The following is a 13,860-nucleotide window of genomic DNA, read 5'->3' as shown; positions in this document are numbered from 1 at the left end:
ATGGGGGCAAATGGCACAAGAGCTGGAATATGTAACCGTCTTTCATTAACAGCGCCCTCTAGAACTAATTCGTACGGCCTTGATTATCTACACGAGTAAACTCGCTTCATCAACATGTGGTGTTGAAAATTGTCTCATGTTTCCATGATGTGAGAAATAAAAACTGTAGAAAGCAAAAACATACAAAGTTAACTTAGCTTTAAGGAACTTACCACAACTGTGTCGGTGTAACGTATGTGCCGGAAAGAGGGAAAACAATAAATTTGATAATTATTTTGTTGTGGTGTCTAGAGAGACTTTTACAAGTTTACTATTGACCGAGGCGGTATTTTTTTTCTCAGCTAAAACACGTGCGTTGCATCTGTACTATATTAAACGTGCCACACGCCCTCATCTATGTACTGCATAGTTCTACCATTATAGCTCCATGGTTCTACATCATACATTGTTTAAACTGCCAATGAGAAAAATTCATGACAATTTCAGCTTACTGGAATATTTCCTATGTTATATAGCCGAAATGGTGACAAAAAGGAGATCGATCTTCTACTGATCACAGCATTATCTCGTCCAACTGCGTCGCTGACACTAGTGACAGAGGTCGGACACCGAACCCGTTCATCAGCCGTCTACGCGCCGGGTGGCTATGCTTCCCTGCACGCTCGTGGACATAATGTATGGACTCCGTGCATGGGTCGATGATCGGGGCTGATTTCGACTGTAACCATGGAGGAAGGAATGGAGGCTCTATCTAGGAATGGAATACGTAACTAACTGTATAGCTGTTATTCTGGAGGTATGTGTCACTTGTCTCTCCCTGACCTTGCTTAGAGATCGTGTAGTGTAGGGCCCGGTTCCTATAATATAACAAGGGAACACAATCCACTTATTAGACCGACCAAACTAGTTGGTGACATTCTCAATTAACAGGTGTGTCATAGATAGAGGGCAGGGTTTTGATTTTTTTAGGGAAATTTGGGGGTAAAATGACGACGACAGCTTGGCGACAACACGCAACCTAAAAATAAAGATGGCGAAACACCGCGCGAGCACACACGGCGCGCTGAATCGCAAGGCACAAACCGCGCAGGAAAATTGTGATTTCTACCCCAACTTAGAAACGGTTCAAAATTGCAACACTGGTGTCATTAGAATCTAGAAAAGTCTGCTTTAAAGGTGATTTTTGAGCAATAACAAACACTTTTGACTCTAATTTGATCAAAACAAAACAGGGGCCCTACTCTACACGATCGCCCCTTGCTTTTAATATCGTGTGCAATCAATTATGATTTACTGTGATCTACGTGTACTTTAGTTTGTGACTAGTCCTATGTTAGAGAACTTAGACCTGTAAATGTGCCGGCAGTAACAACACCACGTGCCACAGTCGCATAAAAACACTCAATCTACCTCCACCTTGACAAACGCCATTACGCAGCATTTTATTTCACCTACATGTTAAGTACTTACTTATGAAGCTTCCTGTGAATCTACGCAAGCCTAGGATATCTGGCATTCCCAAGAAATTTGACTTGAGAAAAAAAATGGACCTCGAGGCAACAAACGTGTCAACAAACTTTTGATTCATCGCCTATACTGGGATTTTCGGTCACCATGCACAGGACAGATTCACAGAAAGTTTCATTGTAAGTACATGTACTTAACATGCAGGTGAAATGAAATGTCGCGTAATTGCATTTGACAAGGCGGACGTACATCAAGTGTTTTTACGCGACTGTGGCACGTGGCACATGTAGTTCTTGAATAAATTTTTTGCCGACCTTGGAGGATTTTTCTTCTGATTCATTGTAGTTTTGAATGAAGCGAAAGGCAGAATCAGTGTACAACACACCTGTTCAGTACACCCGTATGCTTTCTCTGGGTTCCTTGGTCGGACAGAAGGAGGGTTTGGGCTTCCCCAACAATCCCGGGACATACCGTTATTTCGTTTTACCGTTTTGCATTTCCTCAAAACAAAAACAGTAAACAAACCATTGACCGTTTTGTCGTTTTACAGTTTTGTAAAACGGTCAAACGGTATTAAGATAAATACGGTTTCTCTGTTTTATAAGTTTAATAAAATTCATTACAGCATAACGATCAATGATTTTTGTTTTACAGTTTTACACAAATAACTTTGAAAAACAGCAAAACGGTCAGTATTGAATACAGATTTTTTTTTTTTTATGTCAGTGTCATATAGTGAGCAGTCCGTGGTGCATTTTGTGGTGCTGGGCAAGGGGGATGGAGGGGGAACATGCTTTACATGAAAAAGTGTTACCTCGGCATAATGCGTGGTGTGATTCCTGGCGTGACCCTGACCCCCTTCTCACGCGAGGCAGTTGGTGGGGCTTAAGAGTTGCAAGCAAAAATGGCGCTGGAAAACTTCAAGGGAGGACATTACTTTTTACAATGGATACAGGATGGTAATACGTTTGAAGAAGTTGCAGATATTTGAAGGAAATTGGAGTTCGGCGCGGCTCTTCAACAGCCAGTTCGAAAACTATGTCGTGAGAACGAAATGTGAGGAGGGTAATTCGGGTTCCAGGCAATGACTCGATCCCATGAGGACGCATTAACATTCCTAGGTGCATTGCTTAATTGCCTAACCTAAATCAAAAAATGGTCGACAGGACTATTGACCGTTTTTCATTGTCATGTTCTTGTAAAACAACACTCTGAAATGAAGCAACTAACCGTTTATCGCTTTCAACAATCAAGAAAAACAACAAAAAGGTCATTGTTTTTTGTGACCTAATACCGTTTGACCGTTTTACAAAACTGTTAAACGAAAAAAACGGTCGACGGTGCGTTTACTGTTTTTGTTTTTGAGGAAATTCAAAACGGTAAAACGAAATAACGGTATGTCCCGGGATTCCCAACCACTCATTCACAAATCTGCCCTATTGACTGATCATTTGAATAACATTCATGAAAGATTGTCTGGTTTCGGAAAGATGGGAAAAACATGACGGCAGAATTCTGCATTTTTTATCTGATTTGTTTATCTTTGAAAATCAAAGCCAATCCCCTCAAAATTGAAATGTGGACAAATTAAAAAATTATGCAATCATTGTATACATTGTTTTTGAACTGATTGTGCTGTAAACATTTTAATGAAATTGTGGGCACTTGAACACATTGAATGCACACTATTTGTTTTGTGCTCGCTCAAATGTGTACCTCGTACAGGCCGTAGTAGGTATGAGTACAAGATGACTCAAACAATATTACCCTGAAGTCTACTCAAGGATCACTAAAACCTATATGTATCATTGCCCATTTCCCAAAACAACAAAAACGATCATATGATTCAATTTCAATGGAATGAGTTATTATGCAAGCTTTTCGCTGTGTCATGTCGAGAAACAGCCTCTCATCTGCAGTGGAGCCATCGCGATTAGACACGCCACAACATACACACAGAGTGCGGCAGCTGGACGCACACATGTCCTGCGTCAGAAGCCGAGGTGCAGAAAAAAATCACCGATCCAGCTGCACCGTGCACTCATGCTTTTTACGACCATGACATGAGATGTTGGAATGTTGGGTCCCTTGCAATCGTCGGCGAGTGATCTGTGCAACAGGGAGCGCGTGATTCACCCAAACGGCTGGTGCGTTGTGTCACCGTTTATCCCCTGCATTTGCGCACCGCTGTTGATAGCATCCCGGGCTATGAATTTCTTGAGGGGCAAGTGACTTAGCTTCATTGATTGACAGGTGGAAAGTTCTTGGTGGTCATCATCTGAACAGATTGAACACAGGTTGTATGCGTCATGGCGTGACTGGGTCATCATAATAATACGCCGTATGAGTGGAAAGGTTCTCGCTGGTTGTGGAAACAGTTTGTCCAGGACCAGTGTGGGTAGGAAGCCTATTTTGCAGGTCAGCTGAGCCTGTGATGGATACACCGCATGCTCCTCTTTGATCCTGCACTGCGCCAGAGTGACATGGCGCTGTATGCCTGGATCATATAAGCACACATGTTGAATGCATCATGAGAACAGGTTGAGTGTACTTTGAGAGGGGGAAGCTTGTCTGTATAGCTGAGGAGTGCCTTCCGAATACCCACATGGTGAGCATCATACATTGGGATGTAGGGCCTTCCCCTACCCCAGCCCCCCCGCATGCAAATTTAATTTTTGTGTCCCTGTACATGTACGTTCTTGTCAAAACATTTCAATTTCTACAGTGCTCATAATCTGTTGTGACCTTACCCCTCCCAGTAGACTGGGATCACCTGAAGAATCCCCCTAGCTAGCAGACAACATATGGACGAAAGTCAAAACTTTAAATTTTGGAGTCTTCAAACATTCTACCTGCTACTTTCTACAGTCTTTTGCTCACCTCCGTTCTTAATGAATACAGATTCCTGATCTTGTTATTGTTCCAATGTACATATCCCTGAAACAGTTGAGCATTAGTTTTTGCTAATTTCCAGTTTTTGCGTTGAGCAGAGACAAAGTGCTCAGACAAAGTTTGTGTGCTCGTAATAAAAGTGATACTACAAGGAACATGGTGCTTGTTCCCTTGGGCAAGACACTTAACTACAATTGCGTCTCTCTACCCAGGAGTATGAATGGGTACCTGTGAGGGTAGAGGACCGAATGTGCGCTGATATCGGCTGCCGCTTGGTCTCATGGCCTGATGAACGGGGGAATAATTGCTTTGAGATTGTTGATGTGATGGGAATCACTATATCATTACAGACTTTTATTTATTTAATATATGGTAATAATGGAGATAAGGCCAAAAAAAAAAAATATTCGGTCTCTGGTCAGACCAAAGTTCAGGAATTGACGCGGCCACACGGCCTTTTTTTTTTTTTTTTTTTGCTTTTTTTTTTTTTTCTTCAAGCTTGGATTGTACAGACAAGGTGGGTACTATTTTGCTTTTTTGGTGTCCTCATGTACATTGGTGTCCTCCATAATTTGCCTTGGTGCTTTCGATCATTTACCTTGGTGCAATAAATTTCCCATTCCTTGGTGCTCTTTGGTAAAAAAAAATGAGGAGGTGCGGATATAGAGGGCGCTGTTGGAGCTACCGCGGAACAGTTTGGGGAAAAAAAAGATCGACGCGCATGATTAAAATCGACGCGCGCGCTGACCAGAGACCGACTTATTTTTTTTTTGGCCTAAGACCAGCTTTTACTTTTTCAGTGAATAATGTCTGTGTGCTGAACATATTTTTGTGCATAACACTTGACAGCTCCCGATGTTGGACACTGAATTTAAAAAAAAGGCGAAGTTTGTAGTTAAGAGGTTTGGACATCTGCACCGAAAAAGTCAACTTTTGCTCATTCTGTTGAAAAAAAAACACAAAAACTGTGACTATTGTTTCGGAAGGCATTGGAGGCATTGTCTTAGTCATCCAAGGTGTAGGATGTGCTTGACTTAATTGTTAGACAATGAGGGATTAATGCATTACTTCCGAGGAAACTTCATTAGTACGCGTACAGCACAATGCAGGGCCTGACCACGAAGGCTGATTACTTCATGTGTCATAGTCATTCCGGCTTATTGTAATTATTTTTTTTCCATCTGTACCATCCAGAAATTATGTCCTCAGTATATAGACCATTATCATGTTGCGGCTATCTTGATTTTTTTCCCATTCAAAACAACGTAACCAAAACGAGGCTGGAAGGAAAAATAGTCTGGTTCCGTTTTGCACAAAAAACATTTTCATTCAGTACTGTTATTGGCACAGGGAACATGACTGAAATGGTGGCGGCATGATAAAGGTTTATGGAGTTTAATTGTGAGCTTTTAAAAATCTTCTGATTGCAATTCTCTGGTTGCGCCATGGTTGCAATTCTCTGGTTGCACCTTATTTCATCATTACGGGAATTGGACAAAACATAATCTTACCTAATTAGTAATTATTTCATTTAAAGCATCCAGCAGGTGTGTTTCGTTCAATGTCTTATTCAAAGTGGAACACTTTTGAATTGCTAAAAACAAGCAATTTAAAAAAAGAACAAGACATTTTGGGACGAAACCCACAAAACGTCACTGACACAGTACATCTTTAGAAACCAACTTGTTTGAAAACTTCTTCTTCCTGATATAGTTTGCTGTGAATTTTCTTGCAAGCACTCAGGCCCTTTGAAGTGTAATTATGCAGTTTGACACACCGCTAATTACTAATTTCATTAAGTACATGTATGTATTTTTGGTTTGCTGTTGCAGTATTTGCCAGGAATACATTTACTGGGTGACACCCAGTGGTTTTGTCCATTAACCCTTACCCTACTAGACCCTCCAACGCATGCCAATATGTGCCTCAAGAAAATCTCCTATGTTTTTTGCATGGCCCTCCAATATCTGCCATGTCATTTCAAGGGTAACTGGACAGGCACTCCAATACATGCCACAGAGAACAATGAGAGTCCTCTGATAACAAAGTGAGTGCCCCCAGCTGGTCAGTATCAGGCACCCTCCAGGGCCTCCAACTCCTGCCAATTGGAGCCTTCACTGTTAAAACAAACTATCTGCCAATAAACTGCAGCTGGAGGGCATTGGCATAACCAACTGACATGCAGTAAACTACCCTCAGAGAGTAAGGGTTAATTCCTGAATGTTTGATCTTCCGTCCCACCTGGAAAGTTCATTTGCCCCAAAAAAAAAAAAATTGAACCCGTGACAAGGGCATCAAAAGTAATCCTGCATGTCAGGCACAAACTTACAAACGGGCACAGCGCATGATGCACTGAAAACTTTGTTGTTCAAGGTTTGTTTCTGTATGTGACTCCAGACTGTTTGGCTTTTATTCATCAGTTACTGACATGCACAAAGCTCTGACTTGTCAATAGATTTTTATTCAAATTCACTGTTCTCCGATTGTTAACATCGCTGCAAATTGTCTACCTTAAGTTAAATGATCTGTTTTTTAAATCCATTTGCCACCAGGTAAAAGTTGACGAGGATCACACAAGTCAGTTTTATGTCTTCTGTCCCTATCCGTGAGCCCCTGAAGTCGAGATGGCCACTCGTCACATCGTCGTGTGTTGTGGGGTTGTTCTGGTTCTTTGTGCCACCCTGCAAGTGACCAGTGAAGTACTGCAGCAAAGTAGCCGATGCCTACAAAATGTACCAGGTAAGAAATAGCTACGGGTTGTTTTGAAGCCAGACTGGGGGAAAATTTGATTTGAAGAGATAATTGGCTTTATTGGATACTGAGGTTCATGCATGTAACAGTGCCTATTTTCCAATTTTTTTGCAAATGTATCGCAGTTTGGAAAGAAATTCTTCATTTCAAACCTTAAAGGGAATATACAACATTTGCAAACATCGAAAAACAAAACTACCAATTTTTTACAAAATACCTGACTAGGATGTTGGTCAATGACAGTCTAAAGCATCCTGTAAAATTATGGCACCAGGTGTGAAGTCATTTTCAAGAAAAGTGGTGTTTTGTATAAATTTCCGACCACCGTTGGAAAAACGTAACTATTTTTTCAACTACTGCTCCTAATTTACCATTTTTTTCAGTCCAAATTTTGTTTGCTATTGGTAACATGTTCATGAACGGGTGCAGGCCAGCTAGACTGGTTCCATTACCTTACAATTTGCCGGCATCTATAGATTGATCCATTTCATCTTTAGTGGAGTCGGGGAACCAGACTACTTGAACATTTTTGTTTTTCTTGGTTTTTCCAGCATTTTCGAACACAAAACTTCAAACATGTCAGTGTAACAATAGGCCTATTTGATCTGTTATACTAACCTAAAATAGGGGAATTCCACACTAGATAAATTGGGCCAATTAGATAAGTGGATGTTGCATATAGGGTAAAAGATGAGGTACCGGACTACGGGTAGTGATTTCTTAGGTTTTTTCCTATACCTTGCTAAGTTGAAAGTGACTAGGACAAGAAAATACAAGAGATGATATCTTTTTTTATTTGAGAAAATAACAGGTGTTGTACACGTGTACGTTACATTATTATTTATTGGCTTTTATTTGAAAATATAAACCTAAACTCCAAGGCTGAGAAATAACACAGGAAAAGTTATGAAACTAAAATTGTTTGTAAAATTGCTTTCTTAAAAAAAAATAATAATAATTGTTAGTTGAAATGACAAATAAAAGGAAAATGAGGTCATTTCTACATCTCACATATTTGGAGAATACACATTTTTCACAGACACACTGCAAGGAACAATTCAGTTTCTAATACTTAATAGGCACATTCATTTGACATTATCAACCCATTTACATTGCTATCAAGCAAAAATATAACAGTTTTTGCAATGGCTTCAAAGTTATCATGTGATTAGGATTATGTACGAACAGGGACAGATATTTTGTGACAAATGTTGAAGTCTGTTCGTACTGGTATGTGTAAATCCTGATTATACAATATCCAATAATTCTTCACATTGACTCTGAGTTTTCTAGGTTTTGACTGATGACATTCCTCCAGGTTACATCTTTAATCAGACAACATTAGGAGATCATTTACATGTATCTACATTTTTTTATGTCTGCCCTTCGTTACGTACATAACACTTTTTAAAACAATAGGCTCTATCCACTGTATTTTCTAAAATACAAAACGAGTTATTTCCTTTGCAGACCATGAGGATATTTGTTCAAAGCTTGCAATGTTTACAGCAAAAATTGAGAGACCAAGATCCTATTTTTATCATCAAAACTCAAAAGGTCTTCTCAAAGTCACACTTTTGGGCCCATTAGTGTGGAATTGCCCATTTGCTTATTTTCATTTCTAATTTGTTGAGGAATAATAGTTGACATTTGGCAGCTCTAAATCAAACACTACATGTAAGTGCTTATCATAAGTGGCCCCACAAGGGCTGAAGTACCTGACAACAGGTACAGCTAGTGATTAGATAAAATAACCTTTGTGACTTCGAGGAAAGATATCAGAAATGAGCATCATGTGTATCGGAAAGATCAAAACCTGTCTGCAAAGCTGTTGAAATCTACCGATTGCTGTGTAAACATTGACGTTGTTTGTGTGTTTGGACACCCAATTCTGATTTTGATGATGTCCACAAATAAGATTTGGCTTTTGGCTTTTGGTTTTGAATGCTTTCTAATGCTAATGACATCTATTATGATGACCCAAAATGTCTCACTGTTTACGTAGGCTACACACATTTTGATAAGTCTTGGGAGGTCTCTTGTACAAACAAAATGTAGATAAGTGTTGTGGTAGCTGTTAATGACAATCAACAATGTCTAGGAAAAGACATTAAGCAATTGAAAAGCAACTATTGTTCCCATGATTTCAATGTAAGCATTTTAAAAAACTTTTACTGTGAATAAAGTTTCAGTAATTGATTGTTCTTACCCAAATATGCCCGGATTTGTGAAAATCAGGAGTAATTAGACTTGAACTGTGTTGAGTGATTCATTCTTTATATTAAAAAAGTTGACAAGTGTGACTTTTTTAAAATTAAAATATTGCATTCATCATTTGGTCTAAAATGTGTTTACAAATGAAATTTTTTTTTTAAGGTTCTTATCTTTATTTCAAATGAATGCTATACACATTTGTAAATCTAACTAGATTTGTTCTTGTTGTGGCAAAACAAACAGTACCTCCAATGTTTGAACCGGCACATTATTTGCCCCCTTCTTTTGGGCCCCAGGGGCCACATGCAGCAGGGGGTCCCCGGCAGACGTCCATATCTGAATATGTTACGTTACACAATAAATGTTTCTGTGCTCGGATATTGGTACCTTGTTCGTTTGATCAAAATGCTCTGGGCTGCCGTACTAGTAGGGCTTGAAGTTTATTTTCCTAAAAGAAATGGTAAGGCCGCAGGTCTAAAAGCTATCAAATTTCCCAAAATTAAACAGTATACACCTCCATGGCCCATTTTACACCAGCGGATCTAGGAATTTTCCAAAGGGGACAGTTCTCCGTTTAGGGGCGTCAGACCCAAGAGCATGTTGACAGGATTTTTTCCGGGACAGCCTGCCCTCTGCAAAATCGAAGGTTGGGGGGGGGGGGGAGGCTGGGGGGGGGGGGGGGGAGGCTGGGGGGGGGGGGCTCTTGCTACAGGGGATGCTGTTCAAGGCAAACTACATAAGTATCATGGACAGTATCTAACAATAGGTAGCGCTTTTCGACCAGACGGCGTCCGTGCATGTTGAGCGCAGTACCGTACCAACACTCGACCGTTGCACTCACTGCGAACAGTGTTTCTTCTTTTATTGGAGTTGGTCAAAAATGTGTTTTGGATTTTGTTTTATCACAGTCTGTTTGTGTCACTGAAGTCGGCACATTTGGAATGCCACACCTTGGACTTGCAGATAATCCTTCAAGTCTGTCTTACTCTTGACAAATTACCTGCTTCCTAATTTCATTAGGAGGGGGATCAGTGAGATAAGTGGATTGGTGAGTCTCCCTGCTGGCTTTTGTCCTTCTCGCTTTGGTCTGAAGACGGGATGACTGTTGATGTGAAAAGCATAGATCTTGTCCACAATTATCCTTGACAAAGTTTTTTTATTTCTCATTTTAACTGGGTAGCATTCAATAGAATCCACTGGTCTCCCATGGGCCCCTTTAAAGAGGAGACAATGTGAAGAAGTTACAGTTTTAGATGTGGGAGGAAAACCCCAGAAGACCATTTTCAGGAAAACCCACGGAATCAGGTAGGGACTGAAAACCCTGCATCCACGTATTGGCCCAAGCAGGAATCGAACCCGGGTCACAGCGGTACGTGGAAGGCGAGGAAAGTACCGCTACGCCAACCTGACTCCCCTTATGTTGTGACGATCGGATGTATGCACAATGACTCTTAACATGCTTAAAGTCTTATTTGCAATGTAAGTTTGTATACGACTAAGAATACATTTTTTTTGTACATCTTATGTCTTAATAATGTACGTAAATCATTGCTGACGCTTGGCAAACTTTAAAAAGAATTCTAGCAACACAGTTTCTCTTTTTTTATTGTATACCTATTGAGTTATTTTATCAGAGGTTTATTAAAACAATTTGTGCAGACTGAAATATTGAGCCAAATGTATGCATTGGAAATTGTCACATATTCTCACAAAACCCGTGTAATTGGCACACAACATGTCCTTCCAATTCATCGTGGTAACTTACAAAATGTATAGGACTAACATGCAGCGCTCGAGACCCTCAAAATATTTATAGAAAATATATACTGTATCAAATTGAATTTGACAATTGCTGGCTGCCAATCCTAGGCAAAGAATGCCTACGGCCTAGCTTCAGCTGGCACAACCTAGCTCCATGATCAGACAGTGCATAGTGAGTTGCTTCAATCCAAATCGACGCCCTACAGCTGAGTGAAAGCTTCACCTTGGCACATTTGCACTAATTCCTCAGCAATTTTTACCACAGCTCGGCCAACAAAAATAGTCAGCTGCCAACCACTTTTCAAGCAACACTGTTCCGCAGCACACGTGTTTTATAGATACAGATGCAGTAGGTTATTGCCACTTGGACCCCAGCCAAGTTTGTAGCCACTTAGATTTCATGGCCAAATAGTTGGGAAATCCCCACGGAAATGGGTAATTTCTGGCCTGGTTGAGTAACGATTGAGGGTTTAAGCCAGAATATGCGGCTTAGGCCACCGGTACGTGTACAATACGGTGTTCTTAATTCTCCGGTATTGAGTTATTAAAAGGTCTGGTGGTAGAATGGTAATAGCTGAGACTGGAGAAAAACTTCATTTTTTTCAGACACTTTTTCTCTCCCCCTTCTTTTGTTATCACCTCCGCCAAGGAGGCTATGTTTTCATTGGCGTTTTTGTTGGTTGGTTGGTTTGTCCGTTAACAAGATAACTCAAAAAGTTATGGACAGATTTGCATGACATTTTTTTTAGGGGTGGTCCTTGATACAAGTACAAATCGATAAAATTTTGGAATTGATCGGGATCTGGGTCTGGAAATCCAGGATTTTTTTAACGGCTTTTTTCACCATTTATGCGAGTATTTCTTTTGGGTGCTCTGACAATATCCATGGCGGTGAATTGTTTAGCCTTGGCCGATGTTTGCACTCTCTGAGTGCTTTCTACAAATTAATGTATTTATAAACAAATAGTCATGAAAAGAGGATGTTGGTTAATACATGTATAATGAGTATTTGGCTGCACAGTCAAATCATACAAATGTATTGTATGTACCGGTAGGCCTAAAGATTATAAATTATACTGTTTGTGGTCTTCAACATATTCCATTTTGTCTCCTATTCGGTACATGTAACAAAATTTCAACATTTTTGTTTTATTTTAAGTAAATAAAAGGTTTTTTTTTGGTTTTTTGTTGGCATCTGTATCCCTCTGAGAAAGGATTTTATTTCAGGTTGCAAGATCAGAATGATTGTCAGGCCGCAAATGATTTGAAAATGGAAACAAAAAATTAATTTTGACTTTGTGAGCTAATTGTTTTCGTTCAAATGATGTCTTATCCGAAAGTGAAAACAATTTGTACTATTACTAGTAAAATAGTAATTAATTTTAAAAATATATCTGTTTTTTCAGGTTGATTCTTGGTAATAGCATAGGCAGTACATTGTACATACACATCTTTAATTTATTTTACTGTACAAATGTAGTGAAAAATAAACACAAAAAAACTTTAGAAGTGGAACCATCTGGCAACTTTTGTTTGAAACAAGGTGTATGGGATCTTTTATTACCTTAGACAGCTCCACAAATTCCACAAACATAATGCAATCATAATAGACTGCTCATACATGTATGTAAAGATTCAGTACGAATGCACATGTTACACTTGCTGCCTGCGCATACTTAAACAATTGGAGTTGTTTCTGTTCGGAAGAGAAATTTACCCCCAAACGAGGATGAGTCGGCCCGCCAAGATCGTGTTTTCAAAAGGATGTTGGGATTAATAAGGCTCACGCCCCTGCATCTGAATCCACAAACTCCCTCAAGTTTAAACTTGTCATCAGAACCGTACACTCGCTAACGACCCACAGATCCTACAATTACTCATCCATTTGTCATTTGTCACCATTTCCCCTCCCACCTGCAAGAGTTTGTAATTATCTGGTTTCTGGCTATAACCCGCATCCTAATAAGCGCAGCGGGATTTGTTTCCAAACGTGAAGGCGTTCAGCTCCTGGCAAGCCCCACGGAGGATTCATTACAAACTGACCGGACCTCGGCCAATTGGAGCTTAACGGAAGGATAGGCCTGCTCATGTGTTTTGTCGTAGAAAAAAGCTGAAATTTGATCTGTTTAGTGAGACATGAAGTCCCATCAGGCAAATTACTCAGTTTCAGTGGACTGAAAATTAACCATCTTTAAATTTATCCCCCAATCCACTACTGGTTTTTGGGGGTGTGTTTTTGGTACTTGAGGATCCAAGCGTAACATTTGTACATGTTTTTGTACCATGATCCAAGCTGCTCAGATTGATTGGCATCTATAGTTTAACTAAAGATTGATATACATGAATCTGCAATATCCAACATACCAAAAATATCATGGCTTTTCCAACTGACTCTAATACAAATAAAAAAATAAAAAAAATGACACTTGACTTAAGGGCCAGTTCATATAATGTATATTTTCAAGCGAATGTAAATTTATGCGATACGATTTCAATGTCACAAAACATGTGCTGCTAAATGCTCCAGAGTTGAAATGTGTCTAATCTTTGCCAAGTTCGCAATGTAAAAACCTAGCTGCCATGACACTCTGTAAGAGGGCCCCTTAATTGGGCCCTGTGACTTCTGGTCCCTTAATTAAGTATGACTTTCTGGCCCCTTAATTGGGCTAACATTACCCCAACCCCGCAACTTTTTATATTTTTTTCCTTTTTAAGATTTATCTTAGTTTAGGCCCACACCTGCAAGAGTATTGTTAATAATTTATATCAGGGAGA

General features: G+C 39.8%; 1 protein-coding gene across 2 annotated transcripts in view; it reads left to right on the top strand.

The window, feature by feature from the left end:
- Positions 1–38: 38 nt before the first annotated feature.
- Positions 39–13,860, top strand: part of LOC119739188 — a 59,574-nt gene continuing 45,752 nt past the window's right edge. Inside the window, exons 1-3 of one of the 2 annotated variants that reach the window (XM_038214022.1) lie at positions 39–796; positions 3,367–4,075; positions 6,912–7,098. In XM_038214022.1, coding sequence (XP_038069950.1) covers positions 6,984–7,098 — 115 coding nt within the window. In that variant the 5' untranslated portion in view covers positions 39–796; positions 3,367–4,075; positions 6,912–6,983. The remainder of the gene's footprint in view (positions 797–3,366; positions 4,076–6,911; positions 7,099–13,860) is intronic. The other variant, XM_038214021.1, reaches the window with a different exon arrangement.

This window comes from Patiria miniata, unplaced genomic scaffold, assembly GCF_015706575.1.
Source record: "Patiria miniata isolate m_02_andy unplaced genomic scaffold, ASM1570657v1 HiC_scaffold_30, whole genome shotgun sequence".
In the NCBI taxonomy this organism is placed as follows: domain Eukaryota; kingdom Metazoa; phylum Echinodermata; class Asteroidea; order Valvatida; family Asterinidae; genus Patiria; species Patiria miniata.
Note: the sequence above shows the minus strand (reverse complement) of the source record. Positions and strands in the feature narration are given on the sequence as shown.